The sequence below is a fragment of the Amphiura filiformis genome, chromosome 1 (genome assembly GCF_039555335.1).
Source record: "Amphiura filiformis chromosome 1, Afil_fr2py, whole genome shotgun sequence".
NCBI lineage: Eukaryota > Metazoa > Echinodermata > Ophiuroidea > Amphilepidida > Amphiuridae > Amphiura > Amphiura filiformis.
Window position 1 is genome coordinate 4,619,269 of NC_092628.1, and position 17,431 is coordinate 4,636,699.

The window sequence follows — 17,431 nt, forward strand, 5'->3', positions numbered from 1 at the left end:
CAAATATTTATTAACAATTGATTTTCAATTGGAAATTTTGACCTTTCGATTATACTTCTAATTATAATTGTTTTTAAACTAGAAATTATGTGCTATAATGGTGGACATATCGTGAAGATTATGAAAAAAAAACCTGTCAAAATGATCCCGGAATACTCCAACCACCACATCCATATTGTAAACGAAAACATCGCATGATATGGTCTAAGGCGCTTGAAACTCAAGGAATACCAAAATATTATGTGATCGTCAAGAGCATCAGTAATTTGATTTTGTACACAAGAGCGGTTTCAGTAATATAATTATTAGTCCTGGCCCTAGCTAGAACCCGGCCTACACCGGATAGGGCAGAGATTTTGACACTTGATTTGGGTTATTGGACCTTTGAGGTTAACGAATCACAGAGGTGCTTTTGCGAAAGCGGCTGCGAATTCGAGAAATCCAAGATGGCCGCCGGCGGCCATTTTGAAAATTTTAAATTTTAGTTTTCACTCAATATTCATGTGTAATACATCATTCTATAGGTTTTTGCATACAAGGAATCAATTTCTGACATTATTTTTATGATTGAAGGTCAGTATAACATGTTTACATTCAAAATGGCCGCCAAATGGTTGCCAAAAGATGGGGTTTTCATTAAAATGTATTTAGAATTCAATATTTTAACTTATTTGATGTTAAAAATAACCATGGGTTGCTGATATTATGGTCAGTTGTCTATGTCATTTCTATCATCTCCTGGATATGTTTAAAAATCAAAATGGCTGCCAAAATGGCCGCCAAAATCGTCTTTTTTCATTAAAATGTGTTACAGGAGTATTATGAAGTACCAGATTTACAATGAAATGGTGCCAAACATTGTGTTCTTTTTGTATTCAAAGTATCTCTCTGGTAAAGGGGTAACAATATGACATCAGCATCAATTAATATGATCTCATGGGCATGTAAACATTCAAAATGGCCGCCAAAATGGCTGCAAAAACATGATTTTTTCATTAAAATGATATTTAAAACAGCATTTTAATAGATGTTGTGTTAAATATTTTCATTGAACGCTGATATAATGTTAAAGGAGTATTTCTATCCAAATTTCTTCCTGCTCATGTGTTTTTACATTCATGAAAGAAACCTAAACCCAAATTTTCATGCAAATCGGACATTCAGTTGGCGAATTATGGGCTATAACATATATTTCAATGGTCCATAGGATTGTGTGTGATACTTTCGTTGTCGACAGAATGAAATTCAAAATCGAACATTTCGGCCCGTTTCTCTAGATATAAATTATAAATTTATAAGATAAATTTGCAAGATTCCTTTTGCACATGATCATTATGCACCTAGTAAGGAGACCGGGGCAGGTTGGCCCCTTTTTCCCCACTTATCTGGAGAGCTCAGTTTGTGGGTTAGGATGCTCTCAATTTGATACTTGAGAGCTGTTTACTCTAGGTAAATGCTAACAAATTTATATGGCTCTGTGACTTATACAAAAGTTATAGTAGTTGTAGGAGAGAGCGAAAAGAAAATTAACCAGGCCGGGGCAGGTTGGCCCACCAAACAGGGCAGGTTGGCCCTCTATGCACAACCGTGTGTTATTGCCATATTTCTTTCCAATAAAACATTCTAAAGTTACAACTGCGGTAAGATATCACCTATCATAGTTCCAAGATAATCAAAAATAAAATTCATTTTGCGCCATCATGGGTCATTCTTGAGGAAATAGCTAAAATCAAGGAAATAACGTTAACCAATCATCTTATAAAACCCATAACGAAAAACTGAAAGGCTGTGGATAACAATTGTAATTGACTTTTTGTTCATTATTAACTATTCTGAGTGATGAATTACTTTTTATGTACAAATTCCCAATTATAAAGAAATATGATATTGAAATATTGCTATTTCCAGTCAAAAAGTGCTCAAATAGGACAACAATATAGATTTTTTTGTACTATACTCCGCCTTTGAACAATTTTATCCATGTAACTGACTAGTGTTGGTGTGTAAATTGTATTTTGCTTCATTTGACACAAAATGGGTGAAAATGGAGAAAGTATGCATAACTCTTGCCCATAAACACAATGGGGGCAACCTGCCCCAGCACAAGTGGGCCAACTTGCCCCATAGTCTATTTTTTGTTTTCCATCAAATTCCGCAAAACAGAAACAGGATGGAAAGCTTTCAACTATATGGCATTTTAAGCAAGACCCATACCTTCCAGCAACTTACAATTTACATAATGTATTATGTGCAACAATAGTGCTTTCTTTCCTTTTTTTTTCTCCAAAATGACCATGCAAGTAGTTTTTTTAATTGATAATATTATGTCTCAACAACATGTAATTTATCTGATTTTTTTTTTTTTTTTGCCACATGAGTGCTTTCTTCGAGATCCAAAAATATCTTTGTGGCAGAAGGGTAACGTAAAATATGTCATTCAAAATTATCCCATGGGTAAGTTCAAAGAAATAAAAGTGACTCCCAAAATGGCCACCAAAATATTATTTTTTCATCAAAATCTGTTACAGCGACACTAGGTATCTGGTTTTCAAGGGATGGTGCCATAAAAGGAGAGTATTTTCCCACATAATCATTATAGCATAGCAGTAATAGGAAAACAGCATGGACTTATGGGTAATTGGGCATGTTTAAAATTCAACTTGGCCACCAAAATAATATTTTGATGTTGGTGTAACAGTCATTTAAAAGAGTATATTATATTCTTTTAAATGACTGTTACACCAACTTTCAAGATACCAGTTTTTACAGGAGATGTCATTTTTCAGCTTCATGGCATATGGTTAACATTCTGTTGTAAAATGATTCTGCCGGCATGCTCATACCAACGGGACCCCTTATATACTAGGTGCATAATGATCATGTGCAAGAGGAATCTTGCAAATATATTCCCTTTCCAGAGAAACCGGCCAACATGTTCGATTTTGAATTTTATTCTGTCGCCAACGAAAGTATAACACACAATCCTATGGACCATTGAAATATACGGTATGTTATAGTCCATAATTCGCCAACGGAATGTCCGATTTGCATGAAATTTAGGATTTAAGATTCTTTTATGAATGTAAAAACACATGAGCAGGAAGAAATTGGGATAGAAATATCCCTTTAACATTATATCAGCGTTCCATGGAAATATTTAACACAACATCTATTAAAATGCTGTTTTAAATACCATTTTAATGAAAAAATCATGTTTTGCAGCCATTTTGGCGGCCATTTTGAATGTTTACATGCCCATATGAGATAATATTAATTGATGCCGATGTCATATTGTTACCCCTTTAACAGAGGGATACTTTGAATACAAAAGAACACAATGTTTGGCACCATTTCATTGTAAATCTGGTACTTTATAATACTCCTGTAACACATTTTAATGAAAAAAGACTATTTTGGCGGCCATTTTGGCAGCCATTTTGATTTTTAAACATATCCAGGAGATGATAGAAATGACATAGACGACTTATGCTTTGTTGTCACCATAATATCAGCATCCCATGGTTATTTTTAACATCAAATAAGTTAAAATATTGAATTCTAAATGCATTTTAATGAAAACCCCATCTTTTGGCAACCATTCGGCGGCCATTTTGAATGTAAACATGTTATACTGACCTTCAATCATAAAAATAATGTCAGAAATTGATTCCTTGTATGCAAAAACCTATAGAATGATGTATTACACATGAATATTGAGTGAAAACTAAAATTTAAAATTTTCAAAATGGCCGCCGGCGGCCATCTTGGATTTCTCGAATTCGCAGCCGCTTTCGCAAAAGCACCTCTGTGATTCGTTAACCTCAAAGGTCCAATAACCCAAATCAAGTGTCAAAATCTCTGCCCTATCCGGTGTAGGCCGGGTTCTAGCTAGGGCCTGGACTATATACTGGTTATATGCAGATTGCATGTTTGAGTCAAGTTTATTTGTGCATAAATATTCACGGAGCTGACATCACGGTGGTTTGATGTGATCGTTTATTAATTTTTCCCAACAAAACATTATTACGAGGGCTGGTCAATAAGTTCCCGCAACTATGGTGTATCTCCGCTGATGCATGACTTGGATGACTGTAACTTACGCTAAATACAAGTTTGTACTTTGTCTTTCAAAACAAATATGTATAAGTGATGCTGAATATTTGATTACGTAATGACATTAGCATAAACACAATAGTGTATGGACACTGCCTGATTTATGGTGAAATATAGTCAAGAAAATCTCGCGCCAAATTAAGGTATTGTTACATAATTCAAAATATCTCGAGAATAAATGTATGGAATCTGGCGCGATTTTTGCAACTTTGTAGACCGATAACATAGAAATGATGCTGTAAAATCTATACCATTTTTATTAAAGAAAGGAGATCGTGTTGAATATCTTCAATTTTGAGTAGGCTTTATCACCCATTGTTCTTTACATACTAAGAGATAGAAAGATTAATCGATGACAAAATTTAACAAATGGTATCTGGTTTGATTGGGTATCTACTGATTATTAAAAAGGGAGATCCCAGTGGTGAAATCACAAACATTTCTTTCTTAATGAACCCTTGTTTTCAAAAGGTCTTGTTTTTGTAATCAAAGTAGCACACCACAGAGATGCTCTGGATTTAATAAGAAATTTGAATTTCGAAAGGTATGCCTAATTCTAGCATAAGACTTGGTATAGCAATTCACACACACAGCTACTGTTCCGCAAACCTTGTATTTATCATATTTTTAGCGCTTTTTTGATGAAATTTTACTTTTTTCATACATTTTTGGTACTTTCAATCATGCGTACCATCAACGCATGCGCATATTTCTATTTTTATTGCAACAAATTTTATTGTCCTGACTATGATCTCTCATACCATACCAATAATCATATTTTTTTTGGTTTCATTTTGGAGATAATTAGGATTCTTTCTTCTACCGTGTGGGCTCTTTTCTCCCGATTTTCACACCATTTTTGTTTGTCGTTAAGGCCTATTTTTGGTGAAGTTCAAAGACAGTCACTTTGCTGATCTGTTGACGGATACATTTCTTCTTTCACAATTATCAATTGAATATATTCAGATTACCTCATACCAAAAATAAGGCGTGTAAATTGCTTTGGTCCTTACTTCTGCTTCTTTTAATTACACGTTCCTCAACTACAATTCAAATTTCCCGCCAACGTTGACAATTGTCAGTGTACATATGACAATGTCTTTATGCAAATGAGATTACGTAATTAATGGTACTCTGTTGTGTGTTTTTGAAAGACAAAGGTACAAACTTTATTGATCGTAAGTAACAGTCATCTAAGTCATGCATGAGCGGAGATAAATAATGGTTGCGGGATATTATTGACCAACCCTCGTATAATGTCCAATTCTAGACCTGATTAATACCAACAGCTATCAACTAATAAAATGTATATACACATATATTTTGGAACAATTTTTAACATATATTTTCGTTTTTATATCAAATTATTCATCTTTTTCTGCTTTTCTGCGGTAATTTTAATTCTATAAACTGCAGATTTGTGTGCAAATCGAGGGCGCTATTTACATATATTTTAAATTTAAATTAGCCAAATGATAAGACTTATACCTTACATTTCATGATAAAAAGTTGTTTGGAAATTCCCTTGTCACTTGCTAGTCTGTTTGCTGATGTTATAACACCATTTTACAAATGTCTATCCCTTGTAAAGACGCAAACAAGATTTTGGATAAATAGCGCCATCATTATTCAACTTTTCTTAAAAATGACTCAGCTTTACATGTCATCAAACAACCGTGGACAGATGGCAACACGCTAAGCAGTCTTTGAAATGTATCTCATATTGTACATGGGTGGATAATTGAATATAATTCACGATCTGCATTTTTGGTTTTGAAGAACACTTAAAACTTCTTTTATGTGCTTAGCATATTATTGACTCATAATGGGTGGATAATTTGAATATAATTCACGATCTGCGAAGTGATAAGTCCACGATATCTCTCAGTACATTATTGGCACAACCAGAAGAACACAAACAAGCATGAACTTTAATTAATTTACTTTACTGGGCGTATAGCAAAGGGCACTCTACTTTCCCTTTTATGAGCTATATGCAAAAATAGCTCATTGAGTTGAACTTTGTATTGCATTTTACCAGACAGTTTGTATGGTATTATGCATCATATTAGTTTACTTAGCCTTTCTTAAACATTTTTCAGGGCCTATGGCGATTACTCAGATTTCTCTGTCGTTTTTGGAGACAGTATACTTGACCAAACATCAAATGATGAGCAAGTAAGAGATTTTGACGCTGTCATCATAGATCAAGATTTTTCAGGTCTTCCATCTGATCCACATGACATTGCATTGTTACATCTACGTGAGCCAGTTACATTTACTGATTTTGTTCGACCAATTTGCCTGACAAAAACTTGGCAAGAGATAGATTCGTTTGAAGAATGTTGGATTGCAGGATGGGGCAGTTTCAATAACACCGGTAAGCATACATGAGTGTGATGCAGCCATGAGTGTGATTGCTTGTTCAGAATATAAAGAAAATACGATATGAAATAATGTTTCTACTAGTCAATTTCGTGATATAATTGCTCTTATTTAAAACTTGACAATTTAGTATGGAATATGTTTTCGCAAAATTCCAAGACTGGTCTGGAAGGGGCCTGCATAAACAGCACGGGCTAAATATTAATGGGAGTGTTTCGGGAGATGATGTAAAATAATTGTTTAACAGAAAATGTGATTTCCATGAGTTTACATTATGGCGCTGATAATGTAGTGAATTAGTTTAAAATGGCGGATTTAAGGAGACTGAATTTGAGTTTTGTGTGTGTAAAATTTCTGAATTTTAGAAAGATTATTGTGATATTATCAAATTTATTGAGTTTTGAGGTGATATTTACTGAATCTGGAACTGAAATGAACTTGTAATGTACCAGTTTTGTAAGCGGGAGGAGCTTTAAAAATATGTCTCTTAAAGGTGGTACGCACTCAGAAAGTTTGAATGGCCCCCTGGGGCCAAATGTTATAAACTTACTGTACACAAAGAAACAGCGTGAGCCATATTTTTAAGCTCCTCCTATTTCCTAAAAATTGGTCAGCTGTGACGAATGCCACTTGCTGACGAGTTTAGGAAATATCACCTCAAACCCCAGTAAATTTGATAATAAAGAAAAATGTTGCAAAAAGTTCACCATTTTAGGTAAATTCACTACATTATGAGCACCATAATGTAAACTCATGAAAAGCACATTTACTATCAAACAATTATTGTACACAATCTCCAGACACGTCCCAATTAATATGTAGACCGTGCGGTTTATGAGACCCCTTCCAGATAGTCGTGGAATTTTGCGAAAACAAATTATATACTAAATGTCAAGTCAGTATATCGTGACTGTTTTTTCTATTGATTTTGATCTATACTGCGCCAAAAAGTATCCTTACACCTTACAAATAATCACAATTTCAAAACTGAACCGTATTTTCCGGTACATTATGACACCCCATTGAATCCATTGTGACTTTCAGAAGCAAAGTTCCAAGCATTTGATTAGACGAAGGTCCAGTTTTAAAAGTGGCAAACTGGTCTTTTCAAAACTCTACGGACTAGACATCTGTTTTGAGAGTAGTGAATGGCTTATTTGTGCGTGACTTTAATTCAAACAAAAGGAACAAAAGAAAACTTAACAAAAGGGCAGACAAATGAAATGAAAGTTATGAAAAGTACACAGAAGTAAAAACTGAATTAAAAAACTGCTTTAAATAAAGCTTCATTGAAGAAACTGTGTTGTCTCTTTGTTGCGCTTGTTGGAATCTTTTGGCGTCTTGTATAGGGCAGTTTGTCACTTTTAAAACTGGACCTTCGTCTATTCAATTGCTTGTAGCTTTACTTCTTGAGGTCACATTGGATTCAATGTGGTGTAATAATGTGCAGGATTAGTGCATCTATTAAAACACAAATGTACCCCAATATGGTTCAGTTTTGAAATTGTGATTATTTTTCCAAGTGTAAGGATACTCTTTTGGCGCAGTGTATATTCAAGAGCTACCCATAATGTGTGGTATCAGCACCGTTTTGTCATAACTAGTCTGCGACTTATATAATTTGCACACTTTTTTGCTTGTATTTTCTATTGTAGATTATTATGATTTTTCAAATATCTTGCAAGAAGTTGCAGCACCATTGCTGTCCCAGAAAGATTGTCGTGATTATCACATTGACAATGGCAGACCAGATTTAGCACCACCTGATATAGTGATATGTGCTGGCCATATTAGTAGTGGGACAGGTGCTTGCAGAGTAAGTCAGGCCCCCTAAAACTCCTACTCAGTACGAAATTTAGTAGACTATGCGGTGTTTGCTCGATCGCAGACCGACTTGAACTTGGCCGTTGACATAATTATTGGATTGTTTTGCTACCACGGGGAAGCCTATGTGAAATTTCAGTAATGCTGAAGATTTTACATTTTTCTTTGTATAAATCTTGTGCTTCCATCTGTACCTTATAATCATACAAGAGTTGTGTATGACACTAGGGGAAAACCCAGATGGTTGCAACAATTACATCATTTATCAAGACTACTTATGTCAAGGGGAAAATCCCCTGATATCAGTATTGTTGTAATATTTAACAATGATGGCAATGTCTATTAATAGAACATTTGGAAAATCCCTGATGGTTTACTATAAAAAAGAATTGTAAAGAAGAATTCTTTGCAGACCTGCATCGATATAATTGTAAAGTGAATGGATGTAGCTATAGCTCTCAAAGGAGAGTAAATAATGTTAAGCAGTTAAAATCAGGATACTCAAGGAGTTGTTTGTGAAGGAGTATTACTGATTGTGGCCATGGAGATCATGCATTTCCTACAATTATTTTGCGGCATGTCTCCGAATCAGTGGAAGAAACTCTAATTGGAACCTACTTATCTACGTTTGTGATCTGCGCAAGGGGTTAAGTGTTTGCAAAACGGCACAAGGAGTTAAGTGTTTGGAGATCTGCGCAAGGAGTTAAAGCCATATTATAACATTTTCAAACAAAATAGATAAGCATTTCTTTGCCATAAAATGTTAGCTTTTACTGTCAGATATATCCCCTTTTATTTTTGAGCCGAACAAATACGGCAAAGCAAAGAAAATTGGAATTTACTACCAGCGCACATGTCGCCAATACGTACCACTCCTTCGGTCATGTTATAGTACGACCCTTTGTTGTGTATATCACCGTCCCGCACGCCGTGTACGTACTGTGTGTTATGAATATCGTGTATGCGGTCGACTAATAATTCCATCGTAATAATAAAGCGCCGGTTCCGTCGTTTTATTCAACATCTCAGATTTTGACAAAACTACAACACCTAGAGTCTTGATTTTTGCAGGATATATTGGTTTAATAAAGTACAATTTAATCGTGTAAAAAAAAGAATTTGAAAAATTCAGTGAGGGCGTCTTCCTCAGCAAATGTTATAATATGGCTTTAAGTGTTTGAAGAACTGAGCAAGATGATAAATATTTGGAGAAAGCAGCATCATTTCCGTGCAAGGATTTTATACGCAAGGATTTTATACGCAAGGATTTTATACGCAAGGATATGCAAGTGTACAAAGGACTTTGCTGATTTTCACAGGACAAGTGAACACCAGGATCAGCCGTCAAGAACATTGTAAATGAACAAGATAATCATCAAGAAGAAGACTGCTGGTTAAATACTGAGTAGTTAAAATAAATCTTGTGATTGTGTGATTATTTTTGTATATGCAGTTGTTGTAATATATTGAATCAATCATATTTTGCTTTCAATTAAAGACTTAGATTTTGTTAGCTTAATCAAACAGTGCATTTCTGTTGTGCATTCGTGTGAATTTGGGTAAGAAGTGATTTTGGCCTTGAGTCAGTGCGGCTCGTAACAACATGGATCATGGTCACATAACTAGTCTCAGATCGGGCTGTGCAGGCGCAACTCCTTTGATCTTTACTCCAAGGGAGAGTCCCTGGGGACCGGGGGACCTGTCGCATTTGAAAAGTAAAAGTTTTTCCCCCACAAAGAGAGATAGGCCTTAGTGAAAAAGCACCTGCCTCGATGCGTTGACATCTCCAACTCACCGAAAGTAAAAATATTATAAAACCAATTTTATTGATACGAGCGTAGCATGATATTAGTCTATGGTCCAAATAAAACGACGACATACCAGCTAAATGAAGCCAATTATAGCTTTGCTGTGTTGAAATAAATCTATGAATACAACTTGGATATTTTTTCAGTAAAATAGCCTGCACGAAAAATATGCCAAATTCCAGGCCAAGATATAAATTGACTTCAAACTGGCCACTTAGCAGACATTTCGAATTCTCTTTCATCATGAACACAATAACTCTTTTGTTCATTTTTGATAGGGTGACGACGGTGGTCCTTTGGTTTGTCGTGACAGTGAAGATAATCGATGGCATCTTGTTGGAATCACCAGTTTCGTTGTGGAATGTGGTGAATGGCCTACTTTGTTTACCAGAGTTTCCCGATTCTATTCGTTTATTGAATCCACAATCAGACAATATGAAGGTAACTACTAGGTTAAGAAATGCATATCACTTGTTGCGAATTTGTACAAAGTAATGAACTGGACATTAATAAAAGGCAACATCTCCGAGCGCGTGCATTAATTTGTACAAATTCACTCACAACAAGTGATACGATTTTGTTAACCTATTACTCTACAAGGGTAAGAAAGAAAAAATTGATCAAAGAGAAGAAGTCCAAAAAGGTACAATTTTGAATTTATATTGCAGTGCTATATAAAATAACTTTTGCATGCTTTAAGTGCGCCCATTGGGTTAGCGACTCGCATAGTTCGACTAATAATACATTTTTTTTCTGTTTCAGAACCCGGTCCTTAACGGAAGAGAACCAAAAAAGAGCAAATCAAATGAATGTGATTTTTCTGTATGAGGGTACATAGTAGTACAACTATTCTCAAACTTAAAAACTACGAGGGTCGGTCAGTTGGTAATGAGAGTTGACTTGTAACTCATGTATGGATTATTTTCATGGCATTTCTCTTGTAACTCCATATATGGATTATTTTCATGGCATTTCTTTATGATCACATAAACACTGTACCTTGCAAACACACATGTAAAGGGAAATAAGAGGCTGAAATGAGGTATTGTTGTATAGTCTAGTTTTTCTCGGGAATTAAAGTAAATGGAGAGTGCTGCCTTTTGGAAAAGTAGAGCTCAGACCTGTAGCTGATAAAACCATCCTTGTCGGACTGGAAAGGTTTTAGTTTTGTTATGATGTGTGGTTAAATATTGTGTTATTTTTGACGAAAACAAGGCTTTCCTTTCTATAAATATTTTGATATTGCCAACAATAGCAAACGTGGAAATCTAAATTTTTGCTAGTTCTGTTGACTAACCTATTAACATTAAAAAGCAATATTTGAAACCCTGATTAAAAATATAACTATATTCTGTAATTGTTGCATTTATACAAAAGTAGTGGTACAGAGAGTTATGTACTGTGTACTGTGTACTTTTGCTGTTCTCGGACGTTTTAACCGCATGTCTTTGCTGTGATTTAAAAAGCCCGTCTTTTTGCGTGATGTGGCAGTGTCCCTAATAATATCGAATTGATGCTAATGCTGTTACGTAATCAAGTATATATAATTAATTACATATACATGGTTTGAAAGACAATGTATCTATTTGTGATCATAAAGAAATTCCTCCCAAATATTCTGTTATGGGGTCGAAGGTCAGCTCTTATTACATACTGACTGACCTCGTATACAAAATGTATACACTTTCATATCCTGATTTTAGGATTATTAGACTAAAAGCTATTAAGAAAACAAAGGATAAAGCTTACGGTTATCTGTACGCATATTCATAATATGGTCGTGATTTTAACATACAGAGGAATATCGGGTACGAAGCAGTACGTTACACATCCATTAAACACTTGTCGTATTTTAGCTGTCTAACCATTTGTCTCAATTAACCGGCTATATGACTGCTAAAACTGTTCGGATCTGTCAGATGTGTCAGTCACAACAATTGTTTCCACACAAATCGTTTTAGCTTGACATATTGATATCACATCGTAGACTTGTATCCGATTAGTTTTATTTGTGTAATTTATATCGCCAGGACACAAGCTGAATATTTTGTTAGATTGTCATTATAAAGGATATTATTTTTACTTTTTTTGTATTTGTCAAATCATATAAAAAAAAAGGTAATTGGTTACCGAGGGTTGGTTAGGGTTAGGATCAGTATGCGTAAATTACGACGATATATGTACTGTAAATAAACATCTCAAAAAAAGTAACTAACCCCCTTAAATAATGGCCATTATTCAAAACGGGACTGTGTTACAATCTGTAAAATACGTTGGAAGCAGAATATATTTCTGCGTGTTTTGACACCTCATTTGATACGATATCGCAGAAAACAATAAAACACCGGTCAATTTAATAAAGTGAGAACCAGATTTGAAAGTTGCACTTACATACAAATTTTTACAATACAAAAGCACGCTCAGATATCATTACACAGATTTCCTTCCATTACACTGAATACAAAATCAATACAATTTGTCAAAATGTGCAGAAATAAATTCTGCTTCCAACGCATTTTACAAATTTTCAATACAATCATCCGTTTTTGAATAATGGTCATTATTTAAGGGGGTTAGTTACTTTTTTTGAGATGTTTATTTATAATGCAACGATAACCGGGATTATAAGATGGAAAGATTTAGGGCAAGAAATATATCCTCAGTGCACAACAGCGAGCCAAAACAGAGTGAATGCTGCCCTCTCACGGTGAAGGTATCATAGATATAAACAATGTAATGTGAGTGTTTCTGTAAAGCCACACATTTTCATACGTTTGAAAACAAATCAATCGTCATGTTTAAAATTTCATAACAAAGGTAATGCTATAATTTAGTCTGCAATTTATAGATTCAATTCAGAATCAAGAATAGCATTAAAGCATTATAAAATGCGAGCCCTTTATTAAACTAAGCATATATTGTTTAGCTAACTGCTATAACAAAATTGCATCAAATTAAAATGGTAAAATACCTAAAGACGTGATCGTGCAACATCGCACCATTTGTCGTCTTTGCATATTTATATTATATTAAGCTTTATTCTTTAATGTATATACATCATATTATTTTTCTATTTTATATATTCTAAGTGATAGAAAAGCATTCTTTATGTTAGTAGTGCACTTTATCATACTGTGCCTATGCATTTTATAAACTGGTTGTATTTCAAAATGTCAACATGTGTTGGGCATTTTTGTTGATTTAGTTAATGTGGGAATGCTGAAGTCATATCTCTTGCCTGCCAAGCAGTATTTTGACACACGAAACTTAAAATCCTACAGGTTCGTATAAGGGCAAACAATTAATAGTATTTCAATTACGCGTTGAAAACGTCGCATGAGGTCGATTTACTAGTTGTCAAAAGTGAAATGTGCTCAAATTTTGTCAAAGTGTATAGCTTTAGCTAGCTCTGGGGACATTGTTGATCCCGGTCATATTTAGGGTAATAGGGGTTCAAATAATTATAGCTTGGCAGACACAATATTCGAATTCAATATTTTCAAATTAATTATAATAGTTATAATAACAAATATATCGCGCTGAAAAGTAGCAAAAAGGGTGGTTGTCAGATTTGACTATATAGTGTTAAACGCCTCTTAAAGGAGGATTTCGTGATCCTATCATCCTCTTTTCATGTCATTTATCAATAGATATCCACGAAAAAAACTTGTTCCCAAAATTTCAGTTGATTCGGATTATTTGTAATCTGTTGTAATTTCGTTCTGGCTGGTATACCAAAACGAATTAATCTGCAAGAAACTTTTGGTACATAAACATTATGTAGCCAGTGGTATAAAATCTCAACGTTTTTGGAGAAAAGTGGGGGATGAGGCTGTGGATCAGGAAATGCCCTTTTAATAAGCACATCCTTTTCCATATCGCTTAGATATGTAGTGTGCTCAGTGTACATACGGTGTGTATTTGTAGATCTTGCTATTTGTTAGTTGTTTTAGAAGGGGATAGCATATTCAAATTATAAGAATCCTTTTAATTCATATCCACGTCATCACGCTCGTTCACAAATTTCTCGCATTTCCAGCAGTAAATTTTACAGTTTTTAAACCCGGGATCGGATTCCTTTAGGGGATTATTGTTAAATGAGGAAAAAGTACGTAACATTTTCGTTTCCATCAGCTGAAACATCTCGTGGCTTTGGGAAAAACGGAATATAAAGATACCCCAATTCATTTTTAACGCATTTAAAAATGTTTACCAAAAATTCATTTTAATTAAGAACTTTCTACATCAATTTGGACACTTGGTATTTATCTTTGGACGACAATGTGACAAGTAGATCGGATTGCGCGCAAAGACAATTGTTTTGTTAGTGAAGGTTTCTATAATATTTTTTCTACGTGTGGTACTTGACAATAGACTGCAGTATAGGGCGCTATGTGTTTGAAATTTTATTTTCCTACATTAGTGGAACTAATGTTTTATGGCATCTTTAAACCTGAAAGGATAACAATATGATTAGTTCCATTTTATGCCACCCTGCGGTTCCAACGAGGGGTCGAAAGCCACAGTGGGGGCAAAATGTAAAAATAGTCCCATCATATTGTAATGTATCTTAAATTGGTCCTCTTATCATCAAAATCATGTTATAAGGTCAAATAGGTGAAATGCCAAAAAATCATACACAAAGGTCAAAATTTAAAAAATGGTCCGATTTCATCGAAACTGGTTTCAAATCACTCCCCTTAACATAAGAAATCTCAAACATAGACTTAGTTGACAATTTAAGTGCATTTTTGTATTGTCATGTCCCCCTTCAGAATTCATGAGTCTAATGTACAAGCATAACATTTGTCCCATAATTTCATCCGATTCTGAGGTTATAAATTTCTCAAATAAAATATTTTCCTATTTGGTTTGCCGAGAGGAGTAATTTAAGACAAATTTCGGTTGAATCTGTGAATTTTGAACATTTGGCTTCTATGCATGAGATATTTGACATTTTATACTCTATAACTCCTGAACTAAGCACCCTAGTGCAATATGACAATTGACTTTTTTTATTCCTAGCAATAAGAGGAAAAAATTGAGGTATTATATTACAACATGATAGAACAGATATTAACCTTTTGCCCCATTATGACTTGAGTTGATATGCTGTAATTAGTAAAATAGATAAATAAGTATACCTAATATTAAAGCAGTTAAATAAGTAAAACATCATCGCATTTATATGAATGTAACAAATTGAAATAATTACATTGATAAGTAAATACCTACATAAAGAAGTAGATAAATAAGTAAATAAATAACAATATCAAAACAGTGAGATTAATACAGAGGTTGTCATTTTGTGGTGTAATGATTTAAGGGATAATGTCGGTATCGGTCCAGGCGCGTAGATGCCCCCCCCCCCCCCCACCACCACCACTGCAGGACCTCCGATGCGCAGGATTTGTCACATTTTGTCACCAATGTCATCAATTCTGACTTCAACATCAATCCATGCAAGATTTAGTAATGTGAGTCCCAAGTCTAATAAAGTGTCAGTGGACAAGTGTAACATTTCAAATTCTTAGTTCAGGGGCGCTTTTTTGTTTTGTTTTGTTTAAAGCGATGGCCAATGATAATAGTGTAAAAATGATGCACCAAATGATTTCAATTGGAACTTCTCATCTCAGAAGGGAACATCCCCCATCAGACACCCTTAAACATACCCTTGGTATTCTTACCCCATCCTCGATATACCTAATGTTGTCTCCGGTAATACCCCATCTCTGGTATCCCTAACTCCATCCCTAAAAACCCTATAAGTCAATTCCTCGGGACCCATAACCCATTTCTTGGACCACTCGGTACCCATTACCCTGTTCTAGGACTAGGAATGAATGCCAAGAAGACCAAGGCAATGCTGTACAAGGAAACTCTGCCTTCAATAAAAACACTGGACGGAAGCGAATTGGAGATAGTACAAGACTTCAAATATCTAGGTGCATGGACTGCCAGTAGTGAGAAGGACTTCAACAACAGAAAGGCACTTGCTTGGAAAGCATGCAACAGCATGGACAAGATCTGGAAAAGTAATCTACCAAGAGATCTAAAGATCAAGTTATTTACCACCACTGTAGAATCGGTACTAACATATGGCGCTGAAACATGGACAATAACAACCAAAATGAGAAAAGCTATGGATGGCTGCTATACCCGTCTCTTGCGGAAGGCACTAGATATCTCATGGCAAACTCACACCACCAACAAAGAACTATATGGGAATCTGTTACCAATCTCTGAGAGGCTCAGGATTAGAAGGTTAAAGTTTGCAGGGCACTGTGCAAGAAGCGTAGAGGAAGCAGCTTCAAGTGTTCTTATGTGGCAGCCCAAACATGGAAAGCGAACAAGAGGTGCACCCAAGAAGGATTATATCAAGATGTTGGCAGATGATACAGGATTAACAGGCCCAGACATCAAGAATTGGATGCTTGACAGAGCAGTTTGGAGAGCCATTATGGGAGTCCGATTACAAGAGTCGACATAAGCAAGCAAGCAAGCAACACTGTTCTAAATACCCCTGAATTTCTGGCCAATGCCATGTCCCGGGGGGGGTCTTCCTGTTTGAAGGTGTACAGGAAGATGCCATGGTTGGGGGTAAATTTTTCAGCAATTTTGATATCAATGGATGGGTTTTCATTGGAGACCAATGCAACCAATTGGGCACATTTGGATAAAAGTGACGTTAAATGCGCCCAATTAGAGTAAATTTAGCAAACTAGCACCGCCAGCTGGTCTTGTTCTTATTTAAAGGATACACGTATGGGCCAAGAAATCGCTTTGGATACATTTTCTATGGCATTTAAAATGTTATAATATATAAAATGAAGTCCTCATCTAAATGTGAAAACAGATACAGATCACCTTGCACAAGGGGGTGGGTGGGTGTTTTTGTGTGTGTGTGTGTGTGTGTGTGTGTGTGTGGGGTGCGTTTAGTATGGGATTTGTGTGTGTTATTATTGGACATTGGAGAGTTGGATTTAGACCAAAAATATCAAGCTATATCCAGCGCAGTGATGGAAGTGACCGAAAAAGTAGCTCAACAAGAGAAGATGGTAAAATCTGTTAACAACTGAGGAGGACAAAAAGATACCTGGGCAGAAGAAGGAATACATTGAGAGAACTTCAGGACAAATCAACACCCCAAAAGAGTAAATATAGAGAGCTCGTCAAAACTGTGAGGGAAAAAACGTAGACAGAAGAGCAGAAAGAAGAGAAGAGACCAAATAGAAATCATTCTTAAAAGTGGAAGAGGGCCTCAGCATATTGCAAAGCTGTACCGAAAGAAATCAAGAATG

General features: G+C 35.2%; 1 protein-coding gene across 3 annotated transcripts in view; it reads left to right on the forward strand.

The window, feature by feature from the left end:
• LOC140163193 (uncharacterized) overlaps nt 1-15,420 on the forward strand; it is a 51,673-nt gene extending 36,253 nt beyond the window's left edge. For all 3 annotated transcript variants that reach the window (XM_072156894.1, XM_072189855.1, XM_072163496.1), the window contains 4 exons: nt 6,216-6,493; nt 8,154-8,314; nt 10,409-10,571; nt 10,893-15,420. In XM_072156894.1, coding sequence (XP_072012995.1) covers nt 6,216-6,493; nt 8,154-8,314; nt 10,409-10,571; nt 10,893-10,906 — 616 coding nt within the window. In that variant the 3' untranslated portion in view covers nt 10,907-15,420. The remainder of the gene's footprint in view (nt 1-6,215; nt 6,494-8,153; nt 8,315-10,408; nt 10,572-10,892) is intronic.
• Nucleotides 15,421-17,431: the final 2,011 nt, after the last annotated feature.